This window comes from Taudactylus pleione, unplaced genomic scaffold (genome assembly GCF_031769625.1).
Source record: "Taudactylus pleione unplaced genomic scaffold, aTauple2 ptg000078l, whole genome shotgun sequence".
NCBI classification, from domain to species: domain Eukaryota; kingdom Metazoa; phylum Chordata; class Amphibia; order Anura; family Myobatrachidae; genus Taudactylus; species Taudactylus pleione.
This window is the reverse complement of record NW_028284480.1, coordinates 6,573,877-6,592,953: the sequence shown is the minus strand read 5'-3', so window position 1 is coordinate 6,592,953 and position 19,077 is coordinate 6,573,877. Positions and strand designations below refer to the sequence as shown.

At 40.6% G+C, this 19,077-nt stretch overlaps 1 protein-coding gene across 1 annotated transcript in view; it reads left to right on the top strand.

Annotated features, from left to right (window-relative positions):
* Window positions 1-18,647, top strand: part of LOC148532406 (uncharacterized) — a 34,030-nt gene extending 15,383 nt beyond the window's left edge. The window contains exons 2-18 of the mRNA XM_088467923.1: window positions 12,989-13,072; window positions 13,238-13,294; window positions 13,393-13,437; window positions 13,613-13,667; window positions 14,008-14,076; window positions 14,899-14,928; window positions 15,103-15,144; window positions 15,822-15,866; window positions 16,129-16,185; window positions 16,428-16,490; window positions 16,649-16,702; window positions 16,840-16,893; window positions 17,202-17,270; window positions 17,565-17,687; window positions 17,842-17,922; window positions 18,384-18,449; window positions 18,538-18,647. Of these exons, the coding sequence (XP_088324049.1) occupies window positions 14,922-14,928; window positions 15,103-15,144; window positions 15,822-15,866; window positions 16,129-16,185; window positions 16,428-16,490; window positions 16,649-16,702; window positions 16,840-16,893; window positions 17,202-17,270; window positions 17,565-17,687; window positions 17,842-17,922; window positions 18,384-18,449; window positions 18,538-18,647 (771 nt within the window). The 5' untranslated portion in view covers window positions 12,989-13,072; window positions 13,238-13,294; window positions 13,393-13,437; ... (1 more) ...; window positions 14,008-14,076; window positions 14,899-14,921. The remainder of the gene's footprint in view (window positions 1-12,988; window positions 13,073-13,237; window positions 13,295-13,392; window positions 13,438-13,612; window positions 13,668-14,007; window positions 14,077-14,898; window positions 14,929-15,102; window positions 15,145-15,821; window positions 15,867-16,128; window positions 16,186-16,427; window positions 16,491-16,648; window positions 16,703-16,839; window positions 16,894-17,201; window positions 17,271-17,564; window positions 17,688-17,841; window positions 17,923-18,383; window positions 18,450-18,537) is intronic.
* Window positions 18,648-19,077: the final 430 nt, after the last annotated feature.

Below are 19,077 nucleotides of genomic sequence, written 5' to 3'. Positions count from 1 at the left end.
TGCTGCTGTGTTGTCCTGTCCATCAAGGGACTAGGGTTGCAGTTCATAAAGGGGTGCTGTGTTGTCCAGGGGTGCTGTCAATCCAGGGGTGCTCTTCTTCAGTGTAAAAAAATAAAAGTTAAAATTAGAAACTTTTTGTGTGTGTGTGCTAAGTACTTACTATTTAGCAACTAGTTACACTATTATTGTTTGGTGACACTGCTGGACAGTATGCAGTTTATCATCCACGTATTTGTGACTCTGCAGGTGGTCCATCCACAATCCACAGGGGTGCTTTGTTGTCCATAAAGGGGAGCTATGTTGTTCATCAAGGGGCTGATGCCTTGTCCAGGGTTGCTCTTCCCTAGTGAAAAAAAATAAATTAGCATTCCACAAAAAATTAAAAAATATTTTTTTTCCATTTTTTGTATGTGTGCCAGTTAGTAGTTATGCTATTATTTATTGGTAACACTGCCGGTAAGAGCACAGTTTATCATCCATGTATTTGTAACTCTGCAGGAGGTCCATCCACACTCTGCAGGAGTGCATTGTTGTCCATAAAGTGGTGCTGTGTTTTCATTAAGCGGCTGCTGCCTCATCCAGGGGTGCTCTTCACCAGTGCAAAAAAAAATAATGTTAAGTAAATTAGAATTCCACAAAAAATAAAATATTTTGTTTTCTGTTTTCTTTTGTGTGTGCTAGTTAGTAGTTACACTATTTTTGTTCGGTGACACTGCTGGTCAGACCACAGTGTAATTTTGTTGATATGGAGGATGATCAAATGAGAGGAGAGAAGAAACCACATACTAGTACTGCCAGCAGTCATGATGATGATGATGATACAAGGCCACCAATGTCATCTAAGAAGGCTGATGCCCAAGAGCTTAAGTCAGGGCATGTAAAATCAAACAAGCAATGTTTTACAGTTTTAAAGAAAAAAAATCAAAAGCTAAGTTAGTTGCAGAGAAACAAAACATTGGCAATATGCCATTCACTACACGTAGTGGCAAGGAAAGGATAAGGCCTTGGCCTTTATTTATTACTGTTGTTTTCTCCTCTTATGATGATGTAAGCCCTTCTCCCAATAAATGTGTCAAAAAAATAAAAATCATTAAGGCACAAGAACCAACTGTGTGCTCAGAAAAGTCACAGATCCCAGAGGAGAGTCTAAGTGTGTCTGCGGTTGCCATGTGTGAGCCTGACCTTTCCAATACTGTACTTGAAGAGAATCCTCTGTCTACCATTAGTGTGCCCTCTGCAAATGTGGAGATGGGCAGCACAAGTCAACTAGATGATGTGGAAATTGAGGATGCTTCTATGGAGTTGCACCAGTAGCATGAGGACAATATTTTTGTAGTTGGTGCTAATAAGGATGATGAGGATGTTAATAATGAGGATGTTGATGCTGAGGATGTTTGAGTAAATCAGGCAACAGTTGTTGCCCATGGTATAAAAAAGTCTATTGTCATGCCAGGGCAAAAAACAAAAAAATCCACCTCTCATGTGTGGAATTATTTCCACCCAAATTCGGACAACAGTTGTCAAGCCATCTATAATGATTGCCAAGCATAAGTGAATAGAGGTAAGGACCTTAACCATCTAGGAATCTCCTTCCTATTATGTCATTTGCAGCACATTCATCAAATGTAAAAGTATTTTTAATATTAAGAAACTTTGTCTAAAAACATATCAATCAGTCCAGCATCACCTAGCTGCTCCCTTCTCTCTGTTAGATCCAAGCACCTGCAATATCCACCACCAACACCTGCATTCTCATCAACATCCTCAATCATGATTGGAAGTAGTCCTGCATCCAATTTCATAAGAATGACTCCTCTCCTATCCATGATTCCTTAGAAGAATCCTAGAGTGCTGCTGCTGCAAGTGGATCTTCATCCAAAAAAGGGGGCGAGGAGGAAGACTATTTTTAGTAGTTTAACAAAATAATTGACTGTCAAACAATCCTTTGCAAGGGGGAACAAGTATGACAGCAGCCACCCAATTGCACAGTGGATTACTTATGCCATAACAGCTATGCTGGTATTACTGTAGATGTCTGTCCAGTATCTGCCATTAATTCAATGGGGTTTAGACAGTTAATTGAGGGCTTGTGTGCCCGCTACCATGTTCCTTCCAAATACCACTTCACTAGAAAACCAATTCCCAGTCTGTACAAGGACATTAAAAAAACCTTATTAGTGTCCTCCAAAATGCCGATGTATCCACTGTCCACTTAACCATAGACATGTGGACTTGCAGGACTGGGCAAACTAAATATTACATGACTGTAACAGCCCACTGGGTAGGTGTATTGCCTTCAACTGTGCAATCAGCAACAACAGCAGCAGCATCTAAGAAATGCCAGCTCATTTAGAGGCAGGATACTCACTGGTTTCACTAGTATCACTGGATTCACTAAGTGGCATACCACTGAGAACCTCTTTGAAAAACTCAGGGAAATCATTGCAAAATGGCTTATCCAGCTTGGACTCTCCTTGAGATTTGTGATTTCTGACAAAATGCCACCAATATTGTGTGAGCATTACATCTGATCGAATTCGAACATGTCCCATGTTTTGCTCACACAATTAATTTGGTGTTGCAACTTTTTTTAAAAAATTACGGGCATGCAGGAGATGCTCTTGGTTACAAGAAAAATTTTGAGACATTTTCGACATTCAGAAACTGCATGTCAAAGATTGCAGAACCGGCAAATACTGTTGAATTTTCCCTGCCATCAGCTGAAGCAAGAGGTATCAACTAGGTGAAATTCTACCCTCTATAGCCTTCAGTGGATGAAGGAGCAGCAAAAGGCCATCCATGGCCTATGACATAAGGAAAGGAGCGGGAATGCACCTTAGTCAAGTGCAGTGGAGAATAATTTCCATGTTGTGCAAGTTTCTCAAACCCTTTGAACTTGCCACATGTGAAGTTAGTTCAGCTTGAGTCAGATCATTCCCCTAATAAGACTTGTGCAAAAGCAGCTGGAGAAACTGAAGAAGGAGCTGAAATGGAGTGATCCCACTAAGATTGTTGGACTTGTAGATCAAGTCCTTCATTTACTTCACCATGATTTAATGGTCATCAATCTGTTGAAATCAGATCACTATATTTTGTCCACCATACTTGATCCTATGTTTAAGTGATATGTTGTGTCTTTTTTTCTGACTGACACAAATCTGAAGAGATCCAAAGAGCTGTTGGTGAAAAAATTGTCAGTTCAAGTGGCATGTGACATGGCAGCATCTCCTCCTTCAGTTTCTGCAGCTGACAGGAAAAAACTAAAGAGACCCACTGCTGGTAATGCAGATTAGTCAGCAAAATCTTATGATATCTGGTAGGGTCTGAAAGAACTGCCTACAATTAGTGAAATGTCTACCATGACATTGTCTGATATGGTCACCATTCAGAGAATGGTGGATGATTATATTAGGAATAGCATCCAAATAGGCATGTTAGACAGTCTGTTTCACTACTGGCAGGAAAAATAGGCAATTTGGAGTCCCTTAAACAAACTGGCTTTGCTTTACTTAATTTGCCCACCCTCCAGATTGTACTGTGAAAGAGTTTTCAGTTCATCTGGGAACCTTGTCAGTGATTAGCGTGGGAGGTTACTTCCCCAAAATGTGAAAAAGATGATGTTCATCAAATTCCATGAGGAAGACATTTAACTGCAATTAAGTAAAAAAATACAGAGGCGCCTTTAATGGTGGATTCCAGCAGGGACAAATTAATATTTTGTGAAGAAGAGGATGTACACACTGATAGGGATGGCGATGATGATTACGACATCTTATCTAAAATATGTTGTAAAGCCGGTTTGTTTACGTAGAGATCATTGCCAGCAATGTCAGCTGCCCATTGGTAGCTTGCTTTGTGGTGGCCCAAACAAACCAATCACTTTAGCTACAATTGGCGCTCCCTGTCGCTGAAGTGATTGGTTTGTTAAACTGTTCATGTCCTGTTTAATATATACAACATAAAGGTGGGTGGGAGAGCCCAAGGACAATTCCATCTTGCACCTCTTTTCTGTGCATTATGTGCTGTTTAGGGCATTGCTGACTGACATTTTTAATTTTATAGTTTATTAAACTGCAGTCCCATTCTCTTTCCTAGATGTGCCATGTTAGTAATTGAACTTCCACAGCAACTGAATTCTTTGACATGCGGTTGCTGAATGCCGAAAATGTCCAGAAAGTTTTATGGCCACAGACAGCATCTCCTTCATGTACCTATAATTTAAAAAAAATATTCTGAACCACCAAGTTGATTTTGTGGGCAAAACAGGGGTCATCTTTAATATTGATCTTTGCACTAATTAGAAAAAGAAAGAGATCTGGCTGAAAAGAATCACATATTCAAAGCATATAAAAAATATATACATTTAATATCCTAAAACATCATTTAGACCGGTCCAAAAATTAGACATCTTACATATATAGCAATATTGCACAGAAAAAGATATTTTTGATAAATGAATCAATAGTGTTACACTAATGTATCTGTATTAAATTTAGAGGATCCTAAAATAAACCTGGTAATACCAGTGTAAATAGTTATACATGATACGCGAGGATTATAATTTATACGTGTAATAGATGCAATTTGATTGGAGTCCCGTAACTGTTCATTAGAACTCAGTCATAAGTTCTGTATAGTCCTGAAGATTTCCACAATAAAAATTATAGTTTCAGAATGTATATTATGCAGTCAGCACACAGGAAAAACATGGAGAGATGAAGGGAGGCAGTTTTCCAGCTGGAGTTAGCGGGCAGCAGTTACCTGTCAGATGTGCACAGTCCTGTAGGTCACATATTTAGCCAAGCATCAAACTTAATAGCAACAGTATGTCTGGCTGTACAATGTAGCATCTGAAATTCGGAGCTCTATAGCTAATATCAGGTATCAACGAGTATCCCAGTGGGTCCAGTTTATCGGCCATGATGCATTTCGCACCGCAGTTTGGGGGCTTTTAAAGGAAAATAAAGCCCCCAAACTGCGGTGCGAAATGCATCAGGGCCGATAAACTGAACCCACTGGGATACTGACCCATTTTCTTAATTGAAATACTGTACATTTGTTTTCCATATGACATATTAGAATTTTATGAATTTGCAATGAGTGTAGTGACAAATTAACATGGTACAGGTACAAATTAAAATATATCTCTAAAGCAACCGACACTACCTATTTACCAGTAACTGCAATGCTATCAATAAGGAAATGTTTCGCAATGTTTTGTACAGCATGTAAATGTTTTTTTTTTTTAATTTCATGCTTTTTTTTTAAATGGCAACATACTAAGATATGCAAATTATGTATTTTGTAGACTTTATTTAAAAGTACAATATGTGTTCCAAGATTCAAGCAGTATTTTTTTATATAAAACTATTAAAACTTCTAGCATGCAAATATCCTGTATGGTTTGGGGCATCTAATTATACCTGTCCTTTTAATAATGTGTTATGTACTGAGTGTAAAAAAGAACATTGTCAAACTGTATGTGATGATGGACAGTTTTTTTATATTGCAGGGACACAGAACAATAAGGGACATCATTACTTCTGTAATTTTACTTTTTTTCCCCTAAATAACTTTTCAATAAGAACAAGGGCTAATCAATGCCATCACATTTGCTTTCTGTGCACGTACAAAGGTGAGACTTTAAATCTATGCAAATCTGCTGTCAAATTATGTAAATTATCACTATTACATACAAATTACTGAGGTCATTCTTAAATTTTGAAAGAATGCTGACTGTAGGTATTAAAACTGCTGTCTGTGCAAATTGAAGCTGTTGCATGAGTGATTTATATTTCAGACTAATTTAGAACTGGGATTGAAAATGTTAAAAATATTAATAAAATTTCTTACTTTTGCAGATCATACAGTAATAGCAATTCCAGATTATTTTTTTTTCCAATTAACTTCGTAAAAAAAGAATTAACAACCACTACATAGTTTTAAAATTTACGTTCCTCTCTTTATAATATATATATATACAAGTTATAGTTCCATCATTTCTAGATATGAAAATATGTATGGTTTCTTTTTTGTATAATTAATATTTTTTAACATTCCTCTGAATTTATTTTAAAGTCTAATTTCACCCAAAACTAATAGAAATACTATAAAAATATAAATCATAATGGCTATCCGTAAAGAAAATCTCAATATCCATTATAATTATCGCTGAGCTGCTACAGTCTTATATCTACTTTACCAAACTTTTAACAGTAGAGTTGCACTATTACACAATTAAACACTGTATACTCTCAAAGTACAGGTTAATTAAATAATGGTAAATCCTAAATTTATCAAGAGTTCTGAGTACTTTTGCATCTACAGTAATTACACTATTTGTTGTAAAGGTCTGTGGTCTTTTCCTTATTGCACTGGTAGTGGATTAGTATCTCTTTAGACAGTGACAATACTAAATTAATGTGTAAATGTAATTATGTTCACTTTCCAGAACATGCAAATAATGCATGTTAAATAATGAATACAGATCCTACTCAGGTGTTTTGCATTGCTCCCATTAGTCTTGAAGTAATTTTGGTAGGTCTCTCTCCTTCTCTCTCTGACCAAAGGTCTATATTTCACTTTTTCTTCACTCTATGACTAATTTTCCTGCTGTTCCTCTATACTCACTAATCTGTAGGTATTCCTTATAGACTCCACAATTTACTACACACCATCATCTGGTATTACTGTCCTCATTGCAACTTGAGCCTTACATCCTGACCATCTGTATCCTCTTTTTCTCATCTCTTCTCTCACTGTCAGTATTATCACCTGTTTTGTCTCCTCCGGTATCCTGTGAGCATTTCTACCATGTTTTTTCCTCTGTTTTTCACACATACCTATGGTTATTACTTGCCATCTAAGATACCCAAATCTTTGTTCTATTTTATATTTCTGCTTTGCCACTTCTTCATTATGGTTAATAGTCACTGGCTTTCTTCTGCTTACTATTCACCTTTGTTATCCCCCTTTTATTATGTATTTATTTTCTACATTTAATGTGTCTCCTTATTCCCTGTGTAATGATGTCTTGCACAGCATACCTTCCATTCATTCTACCTTCTTTATTACCTCTCTATACATACAGAAAATACATGACCTTTTTTACCCACTTCAGCATTACTTGTACCCTCTCTAATAATCTCCTTCTTCAATTTGTCAATCTTTATTTATCACAATTTAAGCATCCCAATATTTAGATGTGAAGCCACACCTCTGCACATCACTAATGAATTCAGAAATGATTCTTAGAGTATTCTTGTATGATTTTTTAGCTTTTTAAAAGACACTTCACCTTATAATATTTGACTCTATATTGAACAAGTTAGAACATATAAGAAATCAAATCTTATGCCCCTTGAACTGGTCTCTAAAGGGCACATACTGTAGCAACCAAACAGATTCTACTTAACATTTATATAGCACCTTATAGAAGATAATAGCTAGAAACTGATTGGTTGATATGGGTAACATCTCCACTCATAAAAACTTGCAATTTAGTAAATATAGCCCTAAGTTACCAAGGGCTCTATTCATCATTGCATAATTATTACTTGTGATAATTTCACTGCAAGTTTAAAACACTTTTTGGAGGCATTCATCATGCCTCAATAACAAAAGTATCACTTTCAAAAACCTTTTTTGAAAAGTGATACTTTTCCCCCTACACCTGCAGTGTTTCTATGGATTTCTCCATTGCAGGTGCCTTGCTGATGTGTGTAAACTCCACCCCACCCCATCCTTTCTCCGGTGTGCACTCTGTCTCCCCCCCATGTCCTATCTTCTCCCCCTGCTACTGTCTCCTGTGTACAGTATACTTTCCCAGTAGCGGTGTCTACCCTGCCACTGCATCCTCTTCCCCCCTGCTCCCTCTCACCTGCCTCCTTCTGACTTTCTTCTTCTGGTGAGTCAAGCAGAAGCAGTGTGACCACATGTCTGCGGTGCCCCGGATCTATTAGCTGAATAGATCCCTTTGCTGGCTGAAGTGCATGCCATGTAAATCTTACCAGGCTGCCATGAAAATTATCTGGCTGCCTGTGAAGATTATTGGGCTGCAGGCTGCCTGTGAAGATTATTAGACTGTCAGTAAAGATTATGGGGGGCTGCACGCCATCTGGGGATGGCATACAGTAACACCACCAAAATCCAAAAACATTTTCTTTTCACAACTTGAGTAGCCCTGTCACTTAATTTATACAAAAGTATGTGATAGTGTTCATTTTTACATGCTTTTATAAATTAACTGATGATGAAGCAGGTGACTATCCTTAATTGAGAGGAGAGAAGTAAATAGGTTTCCTAACATTTTTAAAGTTGCAAAGAGTGTGCGTTTAGTAAGTGTAAAAATTCTAAAGTAATAGAACAAAAGACTTGAAGCACTATTGAATGTAAGCATCATGCAGTATAATATGAAATCAGTGGCTTATGTCATATCCATACTGTGTGTCTCTAAAAACAGCTTTAAAAGTCAGAGAAATGTGTCAAAGTTTTGTCTTAATTTGGCAGCATTCTCGACATTAATAATGACACCACTCAAGACTGACTCCTTTATATAACCATTTATCTACTGGACATCATTAGCATAAAGTTATCAATTTGTGACTTTACCTACAATAAAGTGGGCAGTCCTATTCTATGAAGAGCATAAGTGAAGCAACCTCATACTGAATTAATTAGATCACTGGGAGTTCAGTGCTCCTGTACTACCTCCATGAGTTATTCACAGGTGAGCTTCATTTTTTAGCCCAACACCAAACCTGTCTCCTGATTTCATCTGTGGATTTACACAGTTCATTCTTACAACAGATGTGTCCTCGCTTGTCTAGCTTCCATACGAAATGTTGTGCGACTAGTTAGTCATGTTTCATACACATATTGTAACATATTCAGGTGCAGTATAGTCGCAGCACAGTGTACTGAGATGCCGAAGAGTGTAATACTGGTTTCCGTCAACCAGTTGTCACTTTTGCTAATCGTCATTATGCATGCATGAAATCACTGCAGTATAAATCACTGACAGCTAGGCTGCTCATGGAAGAAGATGCTGTAAAATTTGCAGATGTAAAGTACGACACACCACTGAAGTAGCAGTGCACAGGTAGGTTATCCTGCGTTTAAGTCACAAGTTAGCAAATATGTCACACCCGCAGTCTTTAATAGAATGAGATATTATGAGACTTGTACTGTAGTTAAATACTGACATATCCTCTAACTGGTTACTGTACACTATATATTTGCTTGCAATAATGTTGCAGACAGTGGCCATATTCAAAGCATGAGCTTCTCACATTGCACAAGCCCCCATGTAATAACAGTAAGATTAATCATGGCCATCAGAAAGGGATGTGTGCAGCACCTGAATCAGTAGTTGGCTTCCCTGGCAAACTTGTATGTTGACTGTTTTGCATGGCCTTAAAAGAGGGTTCAATTCTTATCAGGACAGGGCTATCAAAGAATAATTTTGAATTTGATTTCGTCAATATCAATATTTTAGAGACATAGTGTATTTTTTAAATATTAATTTAAGATTGCTCAGCAAGTGAACTATAGTAGTACACAGTGGCATTTATGATAAAAAATATGTTAAATTAAGTCTGCGAATGTCACAGCTGCATACAAGTCCCTACAACTACAACATTCTCAGACTTTATGTCTATACTGTATTTTTCACATCCACACAGCTTGTGGACATAGCCACTATGAAGTTGCAGATGTCGAGCAAGGCAAAACGTCATGGCAGCAGTGCACAGGGGTTTCTGCATAAAAGTGCTGTAGCAAAAATGTCTGCACAGGCAGTCTTTAATAATATATATTTTTGGCCTATTGTTGGTTTGTTTATTTTAACTCATCGCCAAGGACATGTGGAAGAAGGGCAGTAAACCTGTTACACATACTGCTAGAGAGAAATTAACCCATCCCCCCACAGTATTGAGATACAGATCTGCCTAGCTATTTTGTTGCTCATGGCGTGGCGTGAGTCGTGCCATGGACTTGTGGTGTGGTGTGCAGGCCTCTGAGTCGCACCATGGACTTGTGGAATACCGTGGTATTCTTCAACGAAGGATATGCTACGGCATGTAATACAGTGCTTAACCGCTGGGTGGCGAGTGCTCCACTTTTGTAATTGCATGTAATATAGTGCTTAACCGCTGGGTGGCGAGTGCTCCACTGTACTGAATGTCTTGTGCAGAATGCCATAATGTTAAACTTACAGTAAATTGGGTGGATATCATATTCACAGCATTTTCATGAACGCACAACCCATACTGTATTTATAATGTCGCATAATATACATATACAGTATATAGTACTGTACCGTACTGTACGTAACACCTTATAACAGGATGCAAATCACTGCACATACTGTATTGTACATACGGTACGGTGCAGTAACTGAATAGTAGAGAAGTTGCCGGAGTTGTTGTCACGGTATAACCGATAATGTAGTTTAATGAGATGCATGCACAACTTTCACTGATATGGGATGCATTACAGTATGACAATTATTATTGTTTTTTTATTAAAAAACAACAGCAGCGGGAGGAGTGCACAAGGATGAGGCCACTCTCTGTGGTTCACTGTAGCTGTCGTGTGGGCTAGTGGTTAGGTGATCACTTTGGTAGAATTATGGTCCGGGGTTCGATCCCTGGAAAAGAATATACCGTACCGTACTGTATATTTTTTTTTTTGTCACTGTCTGCTCTGGACACTATAGTGAAACTTGTTTAAAAGGCTATAGTGTTGTTGTTTAAAAGGCTGCTTAAAAGTAAGACATTACAAACAGATTGTGTGTTTCAATAGTGCAAAACTTTCATCAATGTCTGCGCTTTCGTCAATCAGATTTCATGCGCATGCCCAGTGGAGGGTTTACAATGGGATCTGTAGTGCCCAGAGAGGGCTCTGTATTTCACTGAATAGTGATTTCATACTGTGGCTATGGTGGCTGACAGGGCTCTGCATCTGCAAACTGACGGTGCCGTACAATTTAGCACCACAGAATAGTGATTTCATATCTGCAGAAACTGCTAGTGAATCTACTGTCTAGAATGTGAGACAGGGCTCTGCATCACATACTGTGCGCCCAAAAACCGCAAAACACAAACATGCGACAACGCATATGAGGTCTCAGCCTTGTGCACTATGGCTACGTCCCTTGGACTGTGTCTGAGAGTGGTTTCCGTCTGTGAGAGAGCACTCTGTGTTCAAAGCTGACTGCGTTTGATGCGCAAAATAGCATTACATCGCAAACTGATGACATTGGTGATGCTGCTCCAACCTTGCACACTAAGTACAGTAGTAGTGGGATCTGTATGAGAGAGAGCTCTCTGTATTACACGGTTGGCGCTATGGTGGCTGTCAGCCATCTGCAATGGATTAGAAATGGAGGGGGATACAATGGGATCTGTGGCGCCAAGCCATACACCATGTAGCGCTATGCTATCACTGAGCATGCGCAGTTGGCTGTATTACTGCAGTCGGTAGAGTATTTGTACTCTATGCTGTTGCATTTCCATCTCTGGCGGGCGCATGCCCAGTAGGAGGGTTGCGATGGGATTTCTGGCGCATGCCCAGTGGGCCGAGAGTCATACACAGTGCATCAGGTCCCTTCCCCCAAAGCAAGCCAAGAGCCTCACATTACCATAATAAAGGAAGCTTTGTTAATCCATTTACTGTAAGCAGTCAGCTCTGCCCTAGTGTCCTGAAAAATGCTACGAATTGTCACCATTGCCAAGGACACCATCCCCCATCTGCTAGGACAATTAGTGTGCCACTATGAATGTGCCTGTACTGAATATTCAAAACTGACTTTGCCACTACGGTTATGACTACATTACAGTGCACCACAGACGCCTGCCATAACGAGAGAATCAGTGTCGGCGTGCGTCGTGCGATGTACGACGTGCGTCACTGGCTAGTCAAAATGGCTACTGTCAGGCAAGACGCTACTCGTCCGGCGAGCTCTTTGTCTTGGTTAAGTGGCGGGACCAAGCGTTCGCCACTAACCAAGACAATGTGCTCGCCTACAGAGCCGCGAGTAATGAAATTTATAGCCTATATGGCATTCGGCGCACAGGTCGCTCACTGCAGCGCAGGTGGAGTGACCTGCTTCGGACGGACAGGCCACGCCTACAGCGAATTCGGAGGCGAATAATTCGTAGTAAGTACAGCATTGCTGTATAATCACATGAATTACAGTATACTGTACAATAACGAATACAGTACAATGCACGACTGATATACTCTACATTACTGTACACTGCACTGTAGGGTGTTGGATAGTACAGTATCTGACGATGACTGACAGTTGTTACCACATACTGACATGACTGGCAGACATTTGATTGACATGCTGATTAAATCTACAGTACTGTACATGGACTAAAGGGTTACACACTATTGGTCGACATGGCTTGTTTGATTAATAAACCTACAGTAACAAAAGGCAAGTTGATTGATCCACCATTCTAATCTCTGTCGACCAAATCTATGTTAACCTACAGTACTGTACACACTATTTTTCTGTGCTGGCCCTGCCCCCTTTAAGTCTGTATTTATTCATACCGTACGTACCCCTCCGGCGAGGTCTCGCAAAGTCCTCAGCAGGGTCCTACGCTGGGTTCGGGCTCCAGTGTCATGCGCATGTGCCATCTTGTACAGCTCGTGGGGTGGCGACATTGCCACCCACATAGCCTACAGTATGTGTGACGTTGCACCACTTGGTAATACAGTACTTTACTGGACTGTATATTTTTTTATATACAGGACAGTACAGTACCATACTGTTTTATGTTGGGCCCAATGCCAGCTTCACAGACTAAAGTAGTTTTTGTACTACAGTATACTGTATTGGTTTGTATTTTAAACAATAGCTAATTCCCTAAGGCCATCTACAGTACTGTACCGTAATCCCTCTCCAATTTGGAATAGAGGTCTGAACTCTTGTTTTCAAATGCTCCTTAATGACGACATGTATTTTTCCCCACAGGGCGAGCAGTCCCCCCTGCCCCGGCAGCTCCACCACCACCACCATCACCGCCAGCAGCCAGGCCCAGTGGGCTGAATTTTCGGAGTAAGTACAGTACACACTACTCTACACTGTTCTCTTTCTCTCTCTCTCTCTCTAATTTGTGTGTTTGTTTTTGGTGTTATGGAGACTCTGGACAAAATTTGTACAGTTTATTTGTTTACAAATGGTTTTGAGGGAAACTGACAGTCCAGTGTTCTTTTTCCACAGTCCTACCTCCACGACCACCAGCACCACCACCTTCTGCAGCCTCCTCAAATGACAGTGGTAATGATTACAACAGTTACAGTATGGACACAATAGTGTCATGCTACTGCCTTTTTGATTTTTTGTCTAATATTTTTTTTCTTATACTGTACACACAGACAGACTCGTCATTGATGAGGAGGCTGCAGGAAGCCCCCTGCCCTGTAAGTACAGTACACCACATTGTTTTCTACAGCACTGTAGATCTCTCCTTTTCTTCCCTTGTCAGTCTCTCTCTACCTACGGTATCTCTTTCTCTCTCTCTTTATACCTCTCTCTCTTTGTCAGTGTCTCTCTTTTCTGTACTAGTGTAATAGTAACATTATTTTTTTTCAACAGTATCACCAACGGAAGCATACAGTCCAGGCCCCAGTGGCCTCATCTGGCCTCATAAGTACACTACACCACATTTTTTTCTACAGTACTGTATCTCTCTATCTCTCTCTCTCTCTCTCTCTCTCTCTCTCTCTCTCTCTCTCTCTCTCTCTCTCTCTCTCTCTCTCTCTCTCTCTTTCTCTTTATCTCTCTCTCTGTTTTTCTCTCTCTCTCTCTTTCTCTCTCTCCCTCTTTCTTTCTCTTTATCTTTCTCTCTCTTTAATTTTTCTTTCTCTCTTTTTCGCTCTCTTTCTCTGTTTTCTCTTTCTCTCCCTGTCTTCCTCTGTTTCTCTCTCTCTTAAAACATCTCCAACGTCTTCTCCTTACACAATAACTGTTTCTGTTCTTGTGTATTTTAGTTGAAGACATTGAAGTGCCTCAGCTCTCCCCAGGGCAAGAGTAGGACCCAGACTCCCCTCCCCAGCCAAGTAAGTACTGTATACAGTTTTATACTGTAGGACATTTTGTATTAATACTGTAATACAGTACAGTATATACTGTAGTAATGTTACAGTTGAGTATGTATCTCTCTCTCTCTCTCTCTCTCTCTCTCTCTCTCTCTCTCCCTCTCCTGTTTCTCTCTCTTTCTTTCTCTCCCTCTCTCCCCCCCTCTCTCTCTTTTTCTCTCTCTTTCTCTCTCTCTCTCTCTTTCTCTCCCTCCCTCTCTTTCTTTCTCTCCCTCCCTCTCTTTCTCTCTTTCTCTCTCCCTTTCTCTCTTTCTCTATCCCTCTCTTTCTCTTTCTCTCTCTCTCCCTCTCCTTTGTTTCTCTCTCTCTCTCTCTCTCTTTTTCTCTCTCTGTCTCTTTCTCTATTTTTTTTCTCTTTCTCTCTTTTTCTCTCTCCCTTTATCTTTCTCTCTTTCTCTATCCCTCTCTCCCCCTCTATCTTTCTCTCTCTCTCTCTCTCTCTCTCTCTCTCTCTCTCTCTCTCTCTCTCTCTCTCTCTCCCTCTCCTTTGTTTCTCTCTCTTTCTCTCCCTCCCTCTCCCCCCCTCTCTCTATTTTTCTCTATCTTTTTTTCTCTCCCTTTCTCTCCCTCCCTCTCTTTCTCTCCCTTTCTCTTTCTCTCTCCCTTCTCTCTTTCTCTATCCCTCTCTCCCCCTCTATCTTTCTCTTTCTCTCTCTCTCCCTCTCCTTTGTTTCTCTCTCTCTCTCTCTTTCTCTCTCTCCCTGTCTCCCTCTGTTTCTCTCTCTCTAAACATCTCCAACGTCTTCTCTCTTTATTGTAACATACTGTAATTTTTTTCAACAGCATCACCAACCAGTGGCCTCACAATGCCATGTAAGTACAGTACTGTATCTCTCTGCTTTATTTCCCTAGTCTCTCTCTCTTTCTCTCACCCTCTCTCTCTCCCTTTCTCTCTCCCCCTCTATCTCTCTCTACCTCCCTCTTTCTCTCTCTCTTTTTTTCTGTCTCTCTCTCTTTCTCTCTCTTTACATGTTTTTTTTCCCACAGTGCCAGAGATGGTACCCCCAGCCGGCCCCAGCGAGAGTCTGCGTAAGTACAGTACTGTACACTACAGTACATTGTTCTCTCTCTCTCTCTCTCTCTCTCTCTCTTTCTCTCTCTCACTTTTTCTCTCTCTCTGTCTCTTTCTCTTTTTCTCTCTCTCTTTCTTTCTCTCCTTCCCTCTCCCCCCTCTCTCTGTCTTTCTCTCTCCCTCTGTCTTTCTCTCTCGCCCTCTCCCCCTCTCTCTCTTTCTCTCTCCCTCTTTCTTTCTCTCCTTCCCTCTCCCCCCCCCTCTCTCTCTCTCTCTCTCTATCTGTCTTTCTCTCTTTTTCTCTCTCTTTTTCTTTCTCTGTCTCTTTCGCTCTTTTTTTCTCTTTTTCTCTCTCCCTTTCTTTCTCTTTCTCTCTTTCTCTATCCCTCTCTCCCCCTCTATCTCTCTCTCTCCCTCCCTCTCCTGTTTCTCTCTCTTTCTTTCTCTCCCTCCCTCTCTCTCCCCCCCCTCTCTCTTTTTCTCTGTCTTTCTTTCTCTCTCTTTCTCTCTCCCTTTCTTTCTCTGTCCCTCTCTCCCCCTCTATCTTTCTCTTTCTCTCTCTTCCTCTCCCTTGTTTCTCTCTCTCTCTCTCTTTTTCTCTCTCCCTTTCTGTCTCTTTCTCTTTTTTTTCTCTCTGTCGTGTGTTTTCATTAATTTTTTGACTTGTCAACATTTGTTTCTCTTTGACACACAGATGACTGCTTTATCGTGGAGGCAGGCAGCAGCCCTGCCCCGATCTGTAAGTACTCTTCTCAATACACACCAATTCTTTCTCTCCTTGTGTTTTTCTTATTTTCCAGTACTGTACAGTATGTAGGTGCATACACACTAGACGATTTGGATGAACGCTAACAATATTGTTCAATGATACAGTACAGTACATTATACAGTGTTGTCCATATCATCTAGTGTGTGCTGTATGCAGTAAATCACCAAGGATGCGTGTGCGACATTTTTCCATATTGTTTTCATGAAAAATGAAAAAAAAATTTTACCCACAGTGCAAGGCACAGAAGGGCACCAGCTGGACGACTGGAAAAGGAGGCAATCCATTTTGTGTAAGTACTGTACCGTCCACTACTGTAAATTGTCTTCTACTGTATCGCACTCCTTATTTTTACGTTCACAGTGTCTCTCTCTCCCTCCCGTACAACAAAGACCCATCTCACTTGCTCCGGTGCTCGCGTGTGAACTTCCGGACAATCGACCCGGTTACACGCGGATCAGAATCAGGCCCTACTGTAATTATTTCTCTACTGTACTTGTATAACAGGAACATTCTGTTTTTTTCCCACCACAGTTATGCAACAAGGAAAGCCTAGGCGCCAGTCCCCTACTGACCCAAATTTGGGTTTTTGCCCGCGTAAGTACTGTACAGTACCTTACAATACTACTGTATACAGTACTATAAATTGTCTTCTACTGTATCACTCTTGTTTTTTGTGTGTTTGTATTGGTGTTATGTACAGTATGGAGGTGTTATTTTTTCTACCGTATAATCATTTTTTCTTAAACACACAGTAAAAAAATTCAAACAGGAGCAGCCGGAGCCACAGCTCCCTGGCCTCTGTATGCGTAAGTAGTGTACTGTATCTTTTTCTGTCTCTCTCCCTCTCTCTGTCTTTCTCTCTCTCTCTCTCTCTCTCTCTCCCTCTCCCCCATAGTTTATTTGTTTCCAAATGGTTTTGATGGAAACTTTTCTTTTTCCACAGTCCTACCACCACCAACCCCACCTCCACCTCCACCCAGTGGCGTCTCCATGCTGCGTAAGTAAAGTACACCACATTGTTTTCTACAGCACTGTATCACTCTCCTTTTTTTCCCTTGTCAGTCTTTCTCTCTCTCTCTCTCTCTTTTTCTCTCTGTCTTTCTCTCTCCCTCTCCCCCCTCCCTCTCCCCTCCCTCTCCCTCTGTCTGTGTTTGTTGTTATGGAGGCTCTGTTCAAGATTTATGGTGCGTACACACTGGGCGATAAAGTGGACGACTCAGGGAGCATATCGTGTAGTGTGTACGCACCATTACACAGTTTATTTGTTTCCAAATGGTTTTGATGGAAACTGTTCTTTTTCCACAGTCCTACCACCACCAACAGCACGACCACCAACCCCACCTCCACCTCCACCCAGTGGCGTCTCCATGCTGCGTAAGTAAAGTACACCACATTGTTTTCTACAGCACTGTATCGCTCTCCTTTTTTTCCCTTGTCAGTCTCTCTCTCTCTCTTTTTCTCTCTGTCTTTCTCTCTCCCCCCTCCCTCTCCCCTCCCTCTCCCTCTGTCTGTGTTTGTTGTTATGGAGGCTCTGTTCAAGATTTATGGTGCGTACACACTGGGCGATAAAGTGGACAACTCAGGGAGCATATCGTGTAGTGTGTACGCACCATTACACAGTTTAGTTGTTTCCAAATGGTTTTGATGGAAACTATTCTTTGTCCACAGTCCTACCACCACCACCACCAACGGCGGCAGCGGAGGCACCAACACCAACGGCGGCAGCGGCGGCACCACCACCCTCCAGTGGAGTTTCATTCGCCTCATTTAGAATGCGGCTTGCCGCCCTGAGTAAGTACCGTGCACTACTGTACATTGTGCTCTCCTTTTTACACTGCCTCTCTCTTCGTCCTGTACTCCAAAGACCCATGTCCAAACTCTTCTCCTTACACACTAATTGTTTCTCTACTTGTGTAACTGGAATATTTTTTTTTTTTCCCCACAGTGCGGGAACGTGGAAGGTCACATTCACAACCCCGCACCGGCCAGTTGCTGGAAGCTGGGCGAAGCAGGCCTCACAGGCCATGTAAGTACTGTACCCTACACAACTGTACATTGTCTTCTTTTGTACTGTCTCTATCCTTTTTTTGTTTTTACAGCTTCTCTTTCTCTCTCTTCTGTACTACAAAGACGCATCTCCAACCTCTTCTCCTTCCACACTTTGTGTTTTTATTTTTTTTATAAAAGACATCACTCTAAAAGGTGCCCATCCACTTAAAAATACCGGTATGACAACCACTGCATGATTACGACATTGTAATCTTGCAGTCGTTTGTCAGTACAGTAAGTGATGAGCCTACTCTGAACAAGCAGTTGTTCAGTGCAGGGTCATCAATCATTACTGTACTGTATCTACCCTGCACCTAAAGTATCCCTCTGTCTGCCAGCCTGAAGCTTCAGTCAGTATAATGACCTTTGGTGTAGCAATGTTTAGACTGTACAGTAAATACAGCACTATTAATGTGAATATATTTTTTTCCAATACAGTCTTCAGTCAGGGACCACAAGGGAGGCAGGGACCCCAAGGGAGGCAGGGACCACGCCTGACTCGAGGTAGAGTACAGTATTTATGGTAGTGTCAAGATTGTACAATATTGTATATTAGTGTTGTAATACTGTACCCTTTTTTTTCTCCCTACAGAACAAATTATTCTATTTTTGGCCTTATATCGCCAGATGGCCCACCACCTGGTGGATTTATTTTTTAATTTTTCGTTCACTTTATTTTTGTTTATTATTGATTTTTATTAAAATTTATTTTATTCAGTACAACATTTTCTGTCTTTACTTGGTTCTGTGGATAAAGTACAGTATACTGTATTTAAATTTATTGATACGGTAGCAACTAAAAGGTAAGAATATACAGTACAGTAAGTCACCCATTCTGTACTTTTATTAATTGCACACCACTCTTAAGGGGTGATTTCATAAAGCTTGGAGAGAGATAAAATTGGAGAAACTGTAAATACAGTAGCACCAACCAATTAGCTACTACTGTAACTGTCATTTTTCAAACACAGCCTATACAGTGACAGTTAGGATCTGATTGGTTGGTGCTATTTACTGTATCTACAATTTTATCTCTGTCTAAGCTTTAACTTAATAAATACACGACAACAGTAAACTTTTTTTAGCCAATCACATGTTTTTGCTCCAATGGGTGCAAAAGTGCCTACCAATG